The 19,986-nt window shown below is 42.0% G+C and overlaps 2 protein-coding genes across 14 annotated transcripts in view; both read left to right on the top strand.

The window, feature by feature from the left end:
• The window catches only part of AHCTF1 (AT-hook containing transcription factor 1), an 80,444-nt gene extending 71,595 nt beyond the window's left edge, over positions 1 to 8,849 (top strand). For 12 of the 13 annotated variants that reach the window (XM_045453218.1, XM_045453212.1, XM_045453220.1 and 9 more), the window contains 3 exons: positions 4,126 to 4,259; positions 6,200 to 6,282; positions 7,094 to 8,849. In XM_045453218.1, the coding sequence (XP_045309174.1) occupies positions 4,126 to 4,259; positions 6,200 to 6,282; positions 7,094 to 7,283 (407 nt within the window). In that variant the 3' untranslated portion in view covers positions 7,284 to 8,849. Of the gene's footprint in view, positions 1 to 1,812; positions 1,947 to 4,125; positions 4,260 to 6,199; positions 6,283 to 7,093 lie in introns of those variants that run through there. The other variant, XR_006706018.1, reaches the window with a different exon arrangement.
• Positions 8,549 to 19,986, top strand: part of LOC123586588 (kinesin-like protein KIF28P) — a 78,918-nt gene continuing 67,480 nt past the window's right edge. Inside the window, exons 1-2 of the mRNA XM_045455813.1 lie at positions 8,549 to 8,632; positions 11,398 to 11,592. Coding sequence (XP_045311769.1) covers positions 8,549 to 8,632; positions 11,398 to 11,592 — 279 coding nt within the window. The remainder of the gene's footprint in view (positions 8,633 to 11,397; positions 11,593 to 19,986) is intronic.

Raw genomic sequence — 19,986 nt, 5'->3', positions numbered from 1 at the left:
GGAGTGGTTACATTTTGTCATTTAGGACGCAGATGACCTAAATGCGTGCTCCCGGTAGCCCCCCCCCCCTCCCAGTTGGCTCGGCTGCCTGTCCAGCCTGCCTCATTGCGCCCATGAGGCACTGTTGGGTTGGTACAGGGCACACCTTCCCAAAGGGGTGATGAGAACCTCTTACTATTTAGGTCTAAAGCATAGGTCTACATAGAATAACAAAGAGATTACGATGTCTCCGTGCTGTTAAGATTTGGAGGGGGATTTTTCAGTAAAGCGGGCAATCAAGAAAAAGGATCTAAAAGGTGCTGTGGCCCGACAGACCTGGTGCGGGAGTTCTTTGCAAATGTGATAGAAGCAGTTGTTTACCTAAGGTTTAAGATGTTGATTTCAGCAAAGCAGCTCAGGGACTTGTGAGTGAAGTAGGTGACTGTGTTGTTGTATTTATTTAAACCTTTTCATACAAACGCAGTGAGGAACAACCCATATTGTTAGACGCCTCCTGACTCGAGGAAGGCCACGGGGAGATAAGCCATTTAAAAATCTGCAAACTGAAATTTTCTATATTCAGCATTCACTGCACAAGCACTTCTTTAATTTCCATATTTATGCAGTAATCCATTATATTAACATAGCTTGAGCCCAGGAAAGGGCGCTTGTCCTCATTTTTTAAAAATAATTTGAGGGGTGCCTGGGTGGCTGTCTCTGTTAAGCGATCGACTCTTGACTTTGGCTCAGGTCACGATCTCATGGTTCGTGAGATCGAGCCCCGCATTTGGCTCTGTGCTGACAGCATGGAGCCTGCTTGGGATTTTCTCTCTCTCTCTCTCTCTCTCTCTCTCTCTCTCTCTCCCTCTCTCTCAAAATAAACTTAAAAAAAAAATAAAAATAATTTGTGGTTGGGGCGCCTGGGTGGCTCATTCTGTTAAGCATCTGACTGGCTCGGGTCATGATCTCACGGTTTCTGAGTTGAAGCCTCACATTGGGCCCTCCACTGTCAGCATGGAGCCCGCTTCGGATCCTCGTCTCCCTCTCTCTGCCCCTCCTCCTCTCCCTCTCTCTCAAAAATAAATAGACATTAAAAAAAATAATAATTTGTGGTTGTAGAAGGTCTCCTCTGCCCCCTCCCAGTGTTTTAAAGTCAGATCTTTGATTTTGCGGTCCTGTGTAATTCAGTTCTTCCTGGTGTTAGTTAGGAAAGGTGGGCCACACCCATACTCTGCCCAGAACAGAACAGAACAGAACGCTCATCACAGCTCATGTTACTAAGCTGCTCTGTTAGAGCTCAAATTACTGAAAGGCAGCAGTGTGGGGAGCAGAAGGTCATTAACACAAGTCTTTTCTGCTTTCCTCGTGACTTAGAACAGTGCAGCCAACACCGAAGTTGTGTGTTGCTCTGGTACAGACGGCAGACATCTCAGGAATTCTGAGTTTTGTCACCTTTGCAGAGTCATCCTCCCTCCATGTGCCCATTAACTATAACTTTTTCTGTAATAAATTCATGCCTGCCATAGAAAATCAGAAAAGTCATCCAGAGGACCAATAACAAGTGTTCGCAGTCTCTTCCCGTTGTAGGTATAGTTTGTTTGTTTTTAAATGCTTATTTATATTTGAGAGAGAGAGGGCAAGTGGGGGAAGGACTGACAGAATCCGAAGCAGGTTCCAGGTTCTGAGCTGTCAGCACAGAGCCCGGATGCGGGGCTTGAACTCACGAACCATGAGATCATGACCTAAGCCGAAGTCGGACCCTTAACCGACGGAGTCCCCCAGGTGCCCCTGTAGTTTGTTTTTTTAAAACCCAACAGCCTGATGTGTGTACAGCTGTGTATTCTGCTTCCCCCCCTCGCTCGCTGAGTATCTTCAGATGCTTGTGTGTTTTGTCACTCACACACTGAGGGCTCCTGGGTGGCGTCGCATCCCGCTGACGGGCCACAGGCTGCTCACGATTTCTCCTGGTAGGTATTTGAATGGTTTTCAGATTTTCTAGTAGTAAAAAGAGACCCCTTTTGGTGAGAAGTGATGAGAAATGGGGGGGCTGCAAGATGTCATTCCTGCCACTTTACTAGCTGGGTGGGTGGGGGAGAGGGGGCCGCATAGCCCTCCTGAACCTGCTTTTCCTCCGTGTGCAGTGAAGATGCCAGCGCCCCGCTCTGTCGCTCCTTCACCGGGGTGGCCACCCCCCACGGAGCCTCTGTCCATCCTTCTGCCCTCTCACTGCGCCTCTGTCCCCAATGCTGACTTAAGTCGTATTTTGAAAGCTCTTCGGGGAGGGGTTGGAAGTGCAGGGAGCAGGTGCAGAAAGTCCTCTAATCGAAACCCATCAAAGAAACCACCGCTCCGAATGTAGTCAGAAGTGTTTCGCTGGTTGGAAGAACACGAAGCTTGGCGTTTCAGTGGACTTTGTGTAATTTCTGTTGCTAGCAACAGTTACTGAAGAGGGGCACGCCGTCTGCCTGAGGCCGGAGTGGGTGTATGTTCGCCGGCTGATCTGACTCTCCGCAGCCCGGGGAAGGGTGCTGTTGTCTGCGGTGGGAGATGGAAGTTCAGGGACACAGAGCTTCCCCCCACCCCCTACCCCCCCAGAATAAGTGTCCGTGGAGCCAACTCCTGCTGGCTGCTCAGAGTTGTTAAAGCTGCTTACCAGTACGTTCCTGGCTCTGAAGCCAGGACTTTGGAACTCCTCAAGCCTTAAGTAGCGCTGGAGAGAGATGGGTGAGGAATTCACATGCCGACAGGTAGAACAAAGTCTTGTCTGGCTGATACAAGCGCGTGGAAGGCGTGGTGGAGGCCGGATTCTTTGGCACATGGTAGTGTAGGTTTCTAGTTCCTGATCGCCCTCTGCAGTGCAGGGGGAACCGGAGGTGAAGAGCGTGAGCTGGTCTTTGAAAAGGCATAGCCGCTGCAGAGAACCGAATGTTTTCATTTCCTAGAAAGAATATAGATACGTTTCTTTTTAACGTCAGAAGGGGAAGGTCACCACCAGCAATCCCAGCTGTTGCCATTTCTGCCCATTATCAGCAGGCAGCAGAGAGGACTTTTGGTTCTGACCTCACCTCTGTTTTCTTTTTAAGAATCCTAGGCTTTAAAAAGCAGAATTTGACATCTTACAGAAGTTTTGATTGTCCCGGTCGGTGAAGTAACGTTGAACCAGACTTTGAGAATCTTATTTTATGATTTGTAAATTCTGAAAGTCATGACTCCGTGACCAGTGCAGACCTCCACAAAGCAATTGCTGGGCGCCCCACACTCTTGTGACCCTGTAATCTTCACGGCGACTCCGTAGGTCCCGATACAGTGATCCCATTTTATAGACACTGAGGCAGAGAGAGTTTTATCTGATTTGCCTTTGGCCCCACAAGTAGAGGATCCAGAAGCTGGAATCTAACCTGTGCAAGACTGGTTTGGCTGCACATGCCACATCCATCGTGACTTTGCTAATTGCCTTTGATACGGAGACCCGATGGTGAATGTAAATCTGAGAGAATGTCTATGATGTTTTTAGTTATATGTTCTGGGCCAATTCTTAATTAAACCATTTTTACTTGTCTATGGAATATCTTCCAATCAATCAGCCTGTTTTTTCCTGTACTAGTTACCTTCACTGCTTCCATTTTCCCTTTATGACGTGAACTTTTCTGTTGTTTCTTTGGCCAGAACCACTAGTTCAGAATGATCTGGAAAGAAAAAAGTTTTGAGTCTCTTTGAAGATAAAATTACTTTTATAAATAAAAACGTCATCTTTGGAATAGTAGGGATTATGAAGTAAACTAGCTCAGGTTATATAGAAGATTGATGTTTTCCTTCCCCAGAATGTATGAGGAGCAGTGACGGTTAACACTCCTAGAAAAATAGTTCTGGGTTTGATTCTTTAATTTTTATGTCGTAGCACTATTTAGTTTGGGTCATTAAATGTTCTACACGCCGGATTTACCCAAATGGTGTTGAGATTTTCCCCTGCGTTTGTCTTTCCTCAAGTGGCCACCGTGTCCCCGTTAGTGTTTCCAGGCTTGGAAATGTTCATGTCTTTCCAGCGTGCATCCTCTGTTCCAAGCTTTTAGAAAAAATAGATCTGGAGATAACATATACATAGACCTGGATTACAGTGTGTGTTTGTTCTTTCCTACCTTTCTTCAGCTAAAAAAATAGAGGCTCCAGCACAATTGCAAGAACTAGTTTCAGATTTATCTTCTCAGTTTGTCTTCTCACCGCCTACTTTACGGACCAGGCAGAAAAACACATCCAATACATCCAGACTTGGAGACGAACTGGTAAGAAGTGCGTTTTATTCCTTTGTATGCTTGTTTTTTAATTTTTTTTTTTTTTTCAACGTTTATTTATTTTTGGGACAGAGAGAGACAGAGCATGAACGGGGGAGGGGCAGAGAGAGAGGGAGACACAGAATCGGAAACAGGCTCCAGGCTCTGAGCCATCAGCCCAGAGCCCGATGCGGGGCTCGAACTCACGGACCGCGAGATCGTGACCTGGCTGAAGTCGGACGCTTAACCGACTGCGCCACCCAGGCGCCCCTGTATGCTTGTTTAAACATGCTCTTGGGGTGCCTGGGGGGCTCAGTGGGTGGAGCATCCGACTCTTGATTTCGGCTCAGGGCATGATCCCAGGGTCATGGGATCAGGCCCTGCATCGGGCTCCGTGCTGAGCATGGAGCCTGCTTAAGATTCATTCTTTCTGTCTGTCTCTGTCTCTTCCTCTCTCTCCCTCTGCCCCTCTCCCCAACTCACTCACTCTTCAAAAAAAAAAAAAAAAAAAAAAGTGCTCTTTACTTTTTTAAGCAACGTTTCCTAAATAAACCTCTTTTAAAAGAGCAGACATTTGGGGCACCTGGGTGGCTCCATCGGTTAAGCGACTCTTGACTTTGGCTCAGGTCATGATCTCACAGTTCGTGAGTTCAAACCCCACATCCAGCTCTGTACCGACAGCACAGGGCCTACTTGGGATTCCGTCTCCCACTCTCTCTGCCCCTCCCTTGCTCTCTCTCTCAAAAAATAAATAAAAATAAACTTTAAAAATATTTACAAGAGCAGACATTTATACTGAAAGCCCTAAATTGCCTTCTCTGCACTTTGAGGCGCCCTCCCTCTGACACGTCTGTGACATGTCGCTGATGGTGTATTACTGGCAGCTGAGGTTTAGATTACCTATTGGGGAAGAGGTTTTTAACTTTTAGCATCTCATCAGAATTCTCTGGATGTGTTTATCTAAAATAGAGGTCCCTGAATGAACTCCCAGGGTGTCACCCATAGACCACACTTGGAGGGACAGTGTTTCAAAGTTGTACAATCACCTGACTGCGCATAACCCTAAAATGAAAACAGCTCATGGATTGAACTAGTTAGCAACATTAATTCAAAAGCGTTTCTTGAATTATCTGCTGTGATCAGTCACTATGCGAGGGCAGAGACGCCCATGGAAATCACTTGGGCAAATGCCTTGTCTTTCAGGAGCTCGGTTTAAAGAGGCTAAACCACACGTAATTATTTCACAGCCTGATAAGAATCATTTATACCCAAGTAGCCCTCTAGATAGAAGATGAAGGAAGCAGGCCTTCCTGGAAGGGAAGACTGTGGACTGCAGAGACCCAGAATGTGGCCGTGCAGGGGGCGGGGGCTCCTTACATACTGCTGCCCAGCCACGTGCATATTGAAAGAAGGATGAAATGAATTCTGGGGAGGAAAAGTAGTCCCTGGTGGCCTGTTCCTTCATGAGGTGAGGAGAGTTTGGATTTGGACAGAGGGCAGCAGACAAGGAAACGTGTGCCTTGGAGACACATTGAACGTATGGATGGGGATGAAAAGTGCCCCTGAATGACCAGAGTTCCTACTGAAACTCTGGGTTGGGGGGGCGCCTGGGTGGCTCACGTTGGTTAAGTGGCCAACTTCAGCCCAGGTCATGATCTCACAGTCTGTGGGTTGGAGCCCCGCGTCGGGCTCTGTGCTGTCGGTGCAGAGTCTGGAGCCTGCTTCGGATCCTCTGTTTCCCTCTATGCCCCTTCCTCGCTTTCTCTCAAAAATAAAAAGTCTTAAAAAAAAAAAAAAAACTCTTAAAAAAAAAAAAAAAGTCCATCTGGGACTTGTTGCGTCTGAATTCATTAGCACCGTTTGGCGGTATTCCTTGACTCAGGATAGAATTCAGTTTACGTTGCGGATATGTAATTACCAAAGATTTCTCTCTCCAAACTTGTAACCCATAGAAAGATAACACTCAATCAACAGAAACTGTGAGAAAGCAAAAAGTGAAAACCACCAGGACTGCAAAGACCAGACAAGCAAGCAGGTCTGACCTTTTTTGTGCGGTAATTTTTATCCATTTTGTTTTGCGAATTAGATTTGAGAAGAGTCTTGTCTTAGAGAAATCAAGCTCTTCAGAAAAGGGTAATTCTTAGGAGAATCTGTGCGTACCGGCTCCTGGTGATCGCTGGATTTAACCGCGGGAGGACAGGCGGGTCTCCACAGGGCGGTGAGAGCCCATTCAGCCTTCAAAGCTGGGCTGTGGGGGCGGGGCGGGGCCCACTGGGTCCTTCTGTTCTGGCAGCGGGGGTGGGAGCTCGGCGGCGGGATGTGTCATCCTCTCCTTAGTAAAGGTAGGTAACAGTTAGTAAAAATAATTACAAACTTGGCAGTAAAACTTCATTCGTGGCGAAGTTCCTCCAGGTTTATTTGTGCTTAGGCATGGTTGAATTTCATAAAAGCATAAAGTAATCCATTTCATCTTACTTTAAAAACCGACTTAATGTGTCTTTCGACTGTAGGTAATAACACCATTTATACATCAGTTGGCTTTGTGACATATGTGGGGCACTTGCATATTATGGAAGTATGCACAGAATTGTGAACTGTGCGGTTTGAGGGTTGCCGTTTCTCTCCCGTTCACGGGCCTGCTGGGCTGTCAGCCCATCCAGGTCACGTGGGCCTTTATTCTGCCTCCAGTTACCTTCATGACATAAAGCTTCTTCGCTTCTCATAAAATCAGAGCACCAGGAAAGGGTACCCGCTCCTTGAGGCTTTTTTCTGAATACAGTGGGAAAGTGGATTCTGTTTTATATTACAGTGTGTTTATTCTTACTTGAATTGTTTTTGGTTTTCAGAAACAAAGAAGACGACCCCTGGTCCCCTCCTCCAGTGAAGATCAGGCTGATTTCTCCTTTGGGAAGCCCGGTTGACGATGTAAAGAACAAGCCTAGAAAAGCTACTACGGTACCGACGAGAGGTCTGGGAAGGAGCAAGAAGAAACTGTCTTCCTTTCCAAAGCAAGTTTTACGGAGAAAAATGCTGTAATTTTTTTTTCAAGTTTTTAATGGACACCAATTTGTAGAGTCATCAAAATTGTGTGGATTATTAAAAATCATCTAATTTGGAAGAAAATGATTTGTATAAATTACTGTAAATTTTTGTAGACACAAGCTCTTCAATAAGCAAAGTAACTCCATAAGGAGTGTGATTCTTTTAGTCCAGGCAGTTTTTTCTATTTTATATTAAGACTTCATACATTTATACAGTATGTAAATATGGCTTATTATTGGAATGTTAAATAAAGTGTATACTTCACAGTAGTTTGTGTCTGTTAGATTTTTGAGAGGGGATTTCTGTTTTAATCATGACTTTCTAATGCTAGTAGGCACTGGCCCCATTTCTTTCTCTGCAGTTAATGGTGTTAGGCCAGTCTTAAAACGAGGATGACTGAATAACTGTTGATTCTTTTTCAAAGTTGCTATTTTATAATTTATGCACTTTGCTTCTATGATTGAGATTTCTAATCAAAAAATGTATTTTTTTTTTTTTTTTTGCTTGTTATTACTATGTTGAAATCAAATTATGGGCATGTAATTTTGCCGCGTTTTGTAGTCTAACACATTTTGTATATTCTACCTCAAATGAGTGATTTTCCAAGTAATGCATTGGTTAAATATAACGTTGGCATTCCTTGTTCAGCAAGCATAAAGGCTATTTGTCCTTACGGTCTCTTCATTATTCAGAGACTAATTATCCAGGTTAGATTGACCGGTTCACTGCTCACTAGCAACTTCTTGGAAAGGTTTGAGAAGGGGGAATGTGAAACAAGTCCGTTTCGTGGCTGTTCGGTACACCTTGTATGTGTGCCTGCTGTCGACGGAATGACAAGACTGAACAAATTTTTTTATAATACTCTTGCTGTGAAGGAGCTTGCTATCAAATTACAGAAATCCCTTAACATTCAGGTTTTAAAACTGACACATTTTCATAGGACCTCAGGCACAGACTATCGAGGATGGGCCAAGAGTGTGAGTAGAAGTGGGGAAGGGAAAAGGGAAAAGAACAGGACCCTGTCCTCCGCAGTATGACTGTGTGCAATGAAGCGGAGATACTTGATGTGGGCTATAAAACTCATCAATAAGTAAGTGTTGCAAAATAATTTATAACAGGTCATTGATAGTGTGTAACGAATGGACCATGAATAATTGATTGTCTAGAAACAAACTGCTTTTGTTGGCTAAGCTTTTAATGTTTTAGTGTGAAGCATAAGTAGCGCACTTTCTACCTTATTTTTCTACCAAATAAATAACATGAGTGACGGGAAAATGGTGAAGATGCCTATGCCACGTATGGACAGTGTGACAGTCGCGGTGCGCGTGCGGCCTTTCAGTCAGGTCAGTGATGAATGTTACATCGCCTTGTTGAAATTTTGACTATGACTCATTTTATTAACTTTTTAACGATAGTGATCAAATGTGTAAGCTGCTTGTCATTTATGGAATATTTAAATGAACTTGTTAAATGAGTAAAGATCTGAACATAATTTAGTAAACACGTAATTTCATTCCTTTGCACAAGTAGCTCAATAAAAAAATTGATGAGAGAAACGTACATACTGTCAAGTTAATAATTTTTTAAACCAGTGCGGTTTGGTAAATGTAGACGTGTTGTTTTTAGTAAATGTACTTCTCCCCTCCTCAGTAATAGCAGATCATAAGCAAATAAGTTGCCGGTTCGGGATGAATTCTGTAGATTTTAAGTGCATGTACACATACGCGTATTTATGTAACTTAACTACCGCTGGTCATTCAACTGTGTTGCTACAACACTAAGATACAGATTATACTTGTTCTGGGACCCTGCATGCTGATTATCAGTGCAGTAGTTAGGTTTTAAGAGAATTCTGAACAGTTGGCCCATTCAGCACACTTTTGGCTGCTCTGGATCAGACACCACTAAAGCGTGCAGTCCTGTGTGAGTAAATGGTAGTAGTATGTATCGCCATGCTAAGGCAAGCAATGTGGGCCCCCAGAGACAGATTGGGTCTAGTGAAAACTCCTGGAGATAGAAGCATTCAGGATGACCCAAAGAACAAGATTTGGACAAGGGTATGCTAGAGGGAGCAAACATGCAAAGGGCGTACCGGACGGTAATAACTGGTCCGCAGCGGCAGACGAACGTGACGGAGACCTTACAGGAGGTCTTGTTTTCCTGCTTGGACCTTGTACAACCCGATGCTTTTCCTCTCTTGTCCATCAGTGTTCAGTATTGTCCTGCACATTTTCAGTTTGTGTCCATTGTTTCCCGTCTCTTAGCATTCATCTGTGTCACAGAAAATATTTTAGCAGCCAGGCAGATATGTAATTAGATGGCTTTAGGGTTAGAGACAGCAGTGACCGAGGCAGTGTGATACTGGCATGATGACAGACCTGCAGGTTAATGTGTAGAAACAGAGTCTAGAAATCTTCCCAGGCCTTCACAGCCAACTGATTTTCAACAAGGCTACCAAGTGGTCCTGGAAAAACTTGGTAGCTACATGCAAAAAATGAACTTGGGGGTGCCTGGGTGGCTCAGTCGGTTGAGCATTCGACTTCAGCTTAGGTCATGATCTTGCGGTTTGTGAGTTCAAGCCCCACATCAGGCTCTGTGCTGACAGCTCCGAGCCTGGAGCCTGCTTAGGATTCTGTCTCCCTATCTCTCTGCTCCTTCCCTGTTCACGCTCTGTCTCTCTTAAAAATAAACATTTAAGAAAAAAAAAAAAAAAAAAGAACTTGGACCCTTACCTCACACCATGTACAAAAATTAACACAAAATGGACCAAAGACCCAAATATAAGAGCTAGAAGTACAAAAAAACACACAGTAAATATTTGTGACTTTGGATTCTCTGATTCCTTTAAAAGGAACCGTTTCTGAGATCAGTGACATATTTTTCATGACTCCAGGTGGGTTCATCCCAGCTGTCTTCCCAGCACCCCCTGCACCCCCACCACCTCTGCAAACTAGAAGGCCTATAATTTAACCATTATCAAAACAGACCTCCTCCTGATCGCCTTTCATCACACCCTCTTCTGTTCCTGAGTGTGCCATTAGGGCCCACTTCTGTAAGAGAGGAAATCAAGCCACCTTTGAGAAGAGAGGAGTTGCTATCCCCCTAGGCAGCGTGTCTAACGCTGGGCTCTGGGTCTGGAGGTGGGAACAAGCAGCTTCCGTTTTGGAAGCCCCAGCACGTGAGGAATGTGGGACAGCAGTCTGAGATCCTCAGCTGATCCCCCCCCTGGCATGGGACCACCACTTCGGGCCGGGGCAAGGACAGCCAGCACCCTTGTATTCTCAGCATGACGTAACAAAGTGGAGCCTCCCTGCATGCGTGGGCACTGGGTGCAAGAAGGCATCCCACCTCTCACCAAGACCCTCCCCACACTTAGCCTCCGCAACAGGCAGATGAGGGCAGGACGTGAAATGCTGATATCCTGCTCCTGCCGGGAAGAAAGCCCTGCGACTGGAATCTGGGGGGAGAGGGAGCCTTGTGGTCGGGGCTCCAGCAGTCTGGAGTGGAGTCTCCATCTGGCTCAGCAGGCAGGGGGAAGAAGGCATGGTCTCGCTTCACACACCAGACTCCACCTTAACAATTTTGATACAATTCCTTTGAATAGATGTTTTGTCATTGGCTGTTTGCCCTTAGGACCATTACCAGAGTCTTGAAATGGTTGTTTTTCCATTTTCATTTTTTCTTTAATGATTTTCACCAGTCTCACTGGCGCGTGAAACAGGGAAGAAGCTCTCTGTTGCTATCGTTATCGCCATTAGTATAGTTGGGTGTTAGGCTACTCTCAGAAAATTAATATGACTAGAGATAAGACTCAAAAATTCTGAGTGAAAGAGTCACTGTTTGTCATAACGGCTGCTAAGAATAACACCGAGAAGAACCCCTTTCTCAAAATTAGGATTGTGAACTGGCACTTATTTAAATACACAAGTTCAAATGGCATTTATAACAAAACACTTCACCAATGTTAAAACACACACACAGAGAACAAAATGAATCGATGGTAAGTTCCTGCCTTAATTTTTTACAAGGTGTGTATAAAGACTTGCAAAACAGCTTGGAAGACAAAGAGATACTACAATGATTGACCGAATTTGTAATTTGACTGTAGAGAGAGAAGAATTCTGGGAGCAAATGTGTGATTTCCATGCATTCCAGAACCACCACAACCATACAAGACCCTAAGAATCCAGAACATAGGAAGACGTTTACTTTTGACCTGGCCTATTGGTCTCACGATGGATTTCAAAAGGATAAAGATGGTGTGTTTATTTCAACTGATCCTAGCAGTACATTTGCAAGCCAGGTAAATTGCTTTAAAACACAACTTCAAAGGAAGTTTGTTTGTTTTTAAATAAAATGTTAATAGGACAGTACAATTTTGTAATACAAGCATGGTACGATATATACTTCCATTTGAGAGTTGATTTTAAATTAATTCCTTTTTCATGCTAAACATGGGGTCCAAAAGTGCAGCTATTGTCTAAATAATTTTTAGGCACTCAAATCAATTGATTTCCCAACATATTGGCATATTTTGAAAAAGAAGCATCAGTTATATTTTGCCTGAGATAAAATAAGCAAAATATGTGATGCACTCAGCATTTAAGAACCCTTGTTATATCAAGTATTTATCGTGTGCTTTGCATTATTCCATAATAAAGTTGCCCACAATTTGGTATGGGGAGACTTATGGTGCATTAAAAAATGTTACAGGTTCTGTGACAGGAATATGGGTTATGATGGGGTACAATGGAGAGGTGGTCATTTCAATCTGGACAAAGCTCATTAGTTTCTTGGATCTGGGTGTGTATAGTTTCCATCAAATTTGGAACACTTGCAACTCTCATTTTTTCAAATCTCTTTGCCCGCCGCCGCCCACCTTATTCCTTCTGTGATTTCGATCGCCCTTGCCCCACAGGTCACTGAGACTCTGTTTATTTCCCCCAAAACTTTTCTCTCCATTCTTGTCTGCCTAGTTGTCTTTCAAAGACAGCTGAAAGCTTGCAGATTTATTAAACCACTCCTAAAAATAGCCTCTATCAAGTAGCTCTGACTTCACAAACTCACTGAAAGGGCCTCATGGCCCCTCGAGTGCACTTTGAGAACAACCATCCTAGATAAATCAGTAAAAATCAATAAAAAAATCAAACAGAATTACAACTAATCAGTCAGTTGTGGGGAAATGGGATCATGAAGCATTCAAAACAAGGCAGGAAAAGTGGGGAAAAGTTAAAAGGAGATGGGATAACTAGAATAGCAAGATGGTAGACTTAATGCCAGCCATATTAGTTATTACACCAAATGTAAATAAACATGCCAACCAAAAGATGATCAGATTTGATAGGAAAAACCAGATCCAACTACATCTGTCTGTCGAAACCCAACTTAAAAATAGATACTACCATGTAAACACTATGAAAAGAAAACTACAGAGAAAACTACTATATCACATAAAGTAGACTTCGAACAAGAAACATTCTATAATGATAATTCATTAAGAAAACATTCCATTATGGGGTGCCTGGGTGGCTCAGTTGGTTAAGCGTCCCACTATTGATTTTAGGCTCAGGTCATCATCTCACAGTCCATGAATTTGAGCCCCACATCGGGTTCTGTGCTGACAGCATGGAGCCTACTTGGGATTCTCTCTCTCTCCGCCCTTCCCTGCTCACATGCTCTCCCTCAAAAACAAACATTAAAAAAAAAAATTTAACTAATTCATAGATCAAGGAATAAACCACAAATTAGTAAATACTTTGAATAAAAATTTAAGGGGTGCCTGGGTGGCTCAGTCGGTTGAGTGTCCGACTTTGGCTCAGGTCTGATCTTACCATTTGTGAGTTCAAGCCCCGCAACGGGGCTCTGTGCTGACAGCTCAGAACCTGGAGCTCACTTTGGATTCTGTGTCCCCCTCTCTCTCTGCCCCTCCCCACTCGCACTCTGTGTCTCTCTTTCTCAAAAATAAATAAACATTTTAAAAAACTGAATAAAAATTTAAAAATTTATCAAAGTTTGTGGAACACAGCTACCACAGGGCTTAGAAAAATTTTATAGTATTAAGTTATTAGAGAAGCACAATCTTGAGTCTTCCACCTAAGAATTTAGAAAAAGAAGAGCAAATTAAACACAAAGCAAGCAGAGGAAGAAATAAGGATAAAAACAGTAATTATGCAAAACATTAAAATAATAGGAAAAGTCTATGAACTTTGTCAAAGCTAATTCTTTCAAAAGATGAATAAGGGGCGCCTGGGTGGCTCAGTTGGTTAAGCGTCCGACTTCGGCTCAGGTCATGATCTCGCGGTTCATGAGTTCAAGCCCCGCGTCAGGCTCTGTGCTGATGGCTCAGAGCCTGGAGCCTGTTTCAGATTCTGTGTCTTCCTCTCTCTCTGACCCTCCCCCGTTCATGCTCTGTCTCTCTGTCTCAAAAATAAATAAATGTTAAAAAAAATTTTTTTTAAAAGATGAATAAAATTGAACCTCTACCCCAATTGGTTAAGAAAAAAACATAACAGTACCAAGATGAGAAATGAAAGAGAGTCATCACAACAAATCTTACAGACATTTAAAAAAATGGGACTACTGTGAAAAACTTATTGCTGATACATTCAACAAGTTAGATGAAATGATACAAGCCACCAAAGGTCACACAAAAACAGATAATTCAAATAGCCCTCAAGAAATTGAATTTATGGTTAAAACCTTCTAACAAAGAAAATTCTAGGCCAAGATGCCTTTCCTGTGAATTCTACCAAAGGAAGAAATAATGAGAAATCTTTAAAAAAAATCTTAGAGCTGACAGAAGATGGAACATTCATATTTTGAAGACAATATTACACCAAAAACAGCCAAAGATTACAAAAACACTGCAATGTCTATCATGAAGACAGACACAAAAATTCACAAAATTTCAGTGAATAGAATCCAACAAAAGATTTAAAAAACTATATATATATATATATATATATATATATATATATATATATATATATATATATGGTGCAAAAGGTACAAAGGGTGTATCTATATATAAAATCAATCAAGTGGGACTTTTCCTGGTAATTTAAGACTGGCTAAACATTTGAATAGCAAGGTAATTCATCATAAGAACACAATACGGGGGGGAATATAGGGTCAGATGCAGAAAAAGCATTTGACAAAATTCAACACCCAATCAGAATTAAAACTCTCAGTAAACTTAAAATAGGAGAGAACTTCCTGGAAATCAAACTTCCCTGAAGAGAGGGTAAAGATGGTGGAGGATTAGGGTGACCCTAAACTTGCTTCCTCCCCCGACCAGCTAGATAAATATCAAATCGTTCTAAACACCCAAGAAATCGATCAGAAGTCTTAGAGAACAAGGTTACACATCTACAAACAGAAAAAAAGTACAAACAAAAAAGGTGCAAACAAAAAAAGTACAAACAAAAAGTACAAAAGTCTACAAACAAAAAAAAACGTAGGAACTGTGGAGAGTTGATTTGTGGGAGAAAAGAGCCGGTGGGTGCTGCAGGGGTAAGGATCCCTGATCACAGAGAGCTGAGCTAAGAGTGAAGAAAAAAAAAAAAAAGAATGAATGAAAACAGGCACAGGGAATTCCATAAGAAAACTCCCCCAAAACCATTGGTGGGGAAAAAGGAGAGGGTTTCTATACCACCAGTTTTCTATAAACAGTGGAACACAGAGTCTGAAGTTTCAGAGGTCAGTGCTCGGCAGTACTCCAGAGAGGTAGCAGGGCAGAAAAGGGAGTGGGCAGCATCATCTGATGATCCCCTGGGTCACCCAGGGAGAAGCAGTTCCACTTGGTGTGCATTTGGTAGAGGCCATAGGGCCTCTCCATAGGCAAGACCAGGTGGGCACAATCAAGCTGCCCCATTCACCAGTATACAAAGACTCCAGCTAAGGGCAGCAAACCTGGCACCTTACCATAAACTCTGAGCCACTGCCACTGGCTCAGAGCCATGGGTCATGGCTCTATTGACTATGTGCGGTCATGTGACTATTTCCTGGGACAAGGTGGTATGCACCATGGTATGGCAAAACCCACCCCTAGAGGATCAGCATGGGCCCAAGCAGAGGCGGGGGGGGGGGGGGGGGGTGGTCTCTGAAGTGTGGGGTTTTGAAATATAGCCATGCCTGAGATAAAACTCTGGAGGGAGGCACCATCTAGTAGGTGGACAGCTAGGACACAGAGAAGGGGAAGGCAGGGAGCTGATGGAAGTGGGAGACACAGGTGGAGTGATGGATCGTGCATGTCTACAAGGGTGTGAACTTCCCAGTCTGCAGACCAGATACCAGAGTGAAGCCATTTTCACCCCAGCTCACTCACACAGATCCACCCCAGTGAGCTAAACAGCACCACCAAATGGAGAATGGAGCCATTTCACCTAGCCCTACCCGCTGCGCCCTCCAAACACATCTCCACTAGGGCAAGTTGACCTGAGAATCAGAGCAGCAGCCCCCCAACCAACCGCACAGAAGACCAGCACAAACCCCTTCCACACCCTAAGTCTACTGACGGTAGACTGCTGCAAAGCTTCAACTCTAGAGGAAACAGAAATCTAGCTTCCTTTGGGATTTTTTTTTGTTTTTGCTTCTGGTTTTGTTTTTTCTTGAATACAGAAAGCAAATTTTTCCAAAAAATTTTATCTTTATTTTTTCTATCAAGTTTCTCTTACCATGCAGCCCAAAACACATCTACGACCTATCTTCCTTTATTATTTTAAGAAATTTTTTTAATTTAAATTTTATTTTATTATTTTTTTCTTTTTCTTTTTTCCCTCCAAAATGAAAGCCAGCAATTTAATTAATACAGATATAAGTAAGATGTCTGAACTAGAATTTAGAACAACAATTATAAGGATTCTAGCTGGGCTTGAGAAAAAGCGTAGAAGACATTACAGAATCCTTTAGAGATAAAAGACCTAAAATCTTGTCAGGCTGAAATTAAAAATGTTATAACCAAGATGCAAACCTGAATGGATACCTTAACAGCGAGGATGGATGAAGCAGAGGAACACATTAGTGATACAGAAGATAAAATTATGGAAAATAATGAAGCTAAAAAGAAGCGGGAAACAAAGGTAATGGATCACAGTTGGACCTCAGTGACTTATTAAAACAGAATAACATTTGAATCATAGGAGTCCAAGAAGATGAAGAGAGAGAAAAAGGGGCAGAAGGTTTATGTGAGTAAATCATAGCTGAAAAGTTCCCTAACCTGAGGAAGGACAAAGACATCAAAATCCACAAAGCACAGATAACTCCCATTAAATTCAACAAAAGCCAGCCAACACCAAGGCATATCATAGTCAATTTTACAAAATACACAGACAAGGAAAGAATCCTGAAAGCATCAAGGGGGAAAAAAGGCCTTAACCTACAAAGGAAGACAGATCAGGTTCGCAGCAGATCTGTCCACAGAAACTTGGCAGGCCAGAAGGGAATGGCAGGATATATTCAATGTGCTGAAAGGGAAAAATATGCAGTCAAGAATACATTATCCAGCAAGGCTGTCATTCAGAATAAAAGGAGAGATAAACAGTCTCTCAGCCAAATAAAAACTAATGGAGTTCATAACCACTAAACCAGCCCTGCAAGAAATATTAAGGGGGACTCTCTGAGTTGGGGGGGAGGGGAGGTAAAGGCCAAAAACAACAAAGACTAGCAATAAATAGAGAACATCACTAGAAACACCAGCTTTATAGGTAACACAATGGCACTAAACTCATATCTTTCAATAATCACCCTGAATGTAAGTGGACAAAATGCTCCAGTCAAAAGACATAGGGTGTGAAGACCCATCTACGTGCTGCCTACAGGAGACTCATTTTAGACCCAAAGACATTAGCAAACTAAAGTGAGGGGATGGAGAACCATCTATCATGCTAATGGATGCCAAAAGAAAGCCAAACTAGATTTTTTTTTAAAAAGACAGTAACAAGAAATAAAGAAAGGCCCTATCTCATAATAAAGGGGTCTATCCAACGAGAAGATCTTACAATTGTAAATATTTACACCCCCAACATGGGCATATTTGTGCCCCCAAATATATAAATCAATTACTAACAAACATAAAGAAACTCATTGATAATAATACAATAATAGTAGGGGACTTTAACATCCCACTTACAACAATGGGCAGATCATCTGAGCAGAAAATCAACAAGGAAACAATGGCTTTGAATGACACACTATACCAGATGGACTTAACAGATATATTCAGAACATTCCAACCTAAAGCAGCAGAATATACATTCTTTTCGAGTGTACACAGAATATTCTCCAGAACAGATCACATACTGGGTCACAAACCAACCCTCAACAAGGACAAAAAGACTGAGATCATACCATGCATATTTTCAGACCAAAACACTATAAAACTTGAAGTCAACCACAAGAAAAAAAACTTGGAAAGAACACAAATACATGAAGGTTAAAGAACATCCTACTAAATTGGGGCACGTGGGTGGCTCAGTTAATTAAGCATCTGACTCTTGATTTTGGTTCAGGTCATGATCTCACCATTCATGAGATTGAGCCCAATGTCATGCTCTGTGCTGACAGTGTGGAGCCTGCTCAGGATTTGCTCTCTTTCTTATTCTATGCCCCTCCCCCACTCTCTAAAGGAATGAATGAATGAATGAATAAACAAACAAACAATAAAAAAAAGAGAACATCCTACTAAAAAATGAATGGATTTGTCAGGAAATTAAAAGAAAAAATAAAAAAATACATGAAAGAAAATGAAAATGAAAACATGACAGTCCATGACCTTTGGGATACAGCAAAGGCATTCCTAAGAGGGAAGTATATTGCAATACAGGTCTACCTCAAGAAGCAAGAACGATCTCAAATACACAACCTAACCTTACACCTAAGGGAGCTAGAAAAGGAACAGAAAATAAAGCCTGAAGCCAGGAGAAGAAGGGAAATAATAAAGACTAGAGCAGGAGTAAATAACATAGAAACAAAAAACATCCAGTAGTAGAACAGATCTACAAAACTAAGAGCTGGTTCTTTAAAAGAATTAATAAGATTGATAAACCTCTAGTAAGACTATCAAAAAGAAAAAAGAAAGAACCCAAATAAATATAATTACAAATGAAAGGGGAGAGATCAGAATACCTCAGAAATACAAACAATTATAAGAGAATATTATGAAAAATTATATGCCAACAAATTGGGCAATCTGGAAGAGATGGATAAATTACTAGAAACAGATAAACTACCAAACTGAAACAGGAAGAAATAGAAAATTTGAACAGACCCATAACCAGCAAAGAAATTGAAACAGTAATCAAAAATATCCCAACAAACAAAAGTCCAGGGCCAGATGGCTTCCATTTCTACCAGACATTTAAAGGAAAGTTAATACCTATTCTTCTGAAACTGTTCCAAAAAATAGAAATGGAAGGAAAACTTCCAAACTCATTTTATGAGGCCAGCATTACCTTGATTCCAAAACCAGACAAAGACCCCACTAAAAAGGAAAATTAGAAACCAATATCCCTGATGAACATAAATGTCAAAATTCCCAACAAGATACCAGCAAATTGAATCCAACAGTACATTAAAATAATTATTCACCATAATCAAAAGGGATTTATTCCTGGGCTGCAGGTTGGCTCAATATTTGCAAATTAATCAACATGATACACTACATTAATAAAGGAAAGGATAAGAAATATACGATCCTCTCAACAGATGCAGAGAAAGCATTTGGTAAAATACAGCATCCATTCTTAATAAAAACCCTCAAGAAATTAGGGATAGATGGAACATACTTCCACATAACAAAGATGAACCCAAGGAAGTCCACACCAAGACAATAATTAAAATGTCAAAAATTAATGATAAAGAATCTAAAGAACAGCAAGAGAAAAGCAAGTGGTTATATACAAGGGAAACCCCCATAAGCCTATCAGCTGATTTTTCAGCAGAAACTTGGCAGGACAGAAGTGAGTGGCAGAAAGGAAAGTGCAGAAAGAAAAAAAAAACCTACAACCAAGAATACTCTACCTGGGAGGATTATCATTTAGAACTGAAGAAGAGATAGTTTTCCAGGCAAAAATTAAAAATTAAAAAAGTTCATCAGCACTTAACCAGCCTTATAAGAAATGTTAAGAAGACTTCTTTAAGTGGAAAAGAAAAGGCCATATATAGAAGTAAGAAAATTATGAAAGGAAAATTTTCACTGGTAAAAGCAAATGAATAATAAAGGTAGTAGATCAATTACTTGTAAGGCCCGTATAAAAGTTAAAAAACAAAAGTGGCTGGGGTGTCTGGGTGGCTTAGTCGGTTGAGCGACTGACTTCGGCTCAGGTCTTGATCTCATGGTTTGTGAGTTCGGGCCCCTCATTGGGCTCTGTACTGACAGCTCAGAGCCTGGAGCCTGCTTCTGATTCTGTGTCTCCCTCTCTCTCTGCCCCTCCCCCACCCGCGCTTGATTTTTGGCTCAGGTCATGATCTCATAGTTCGTGAGTTCAAGCCCTGTGTCAGGCTCCGCAGTGACTGTGGAAACTGCTTGGGATTCTGTCTCTCCCTCTCCCTCTGTTCCTCCCCCACTTGTGTACTCATTCTGTCTCTCAAAATAAATAAATAAGCATTAAAAAAAATAATTACTTTAAATGTAAATGGACTAAATGTTCCAATCAAAAGACATAGGATGACTGGGTGAAAAAACAAGACCCATGTATAT

Source organism: Leopardus geoffroyi, chromosome C3 (genome assembly GCF_018350155.1).
Source record: "Leopardus geoffroyi isolate Oge1 chromosome C3, O.geoffroyi_Oge1_pat1.0, whole genome shotgun sequence".
NCBI classification, from domain to species: Eukaryota; Metazoa; Chordata; class Mammalia; order Carnivora; family Felidae; genus Leopardus; species Leopardus geoffroyi.
This window is presented reverse-complemented; position numbering and strand designations above follow the sequence as displayed.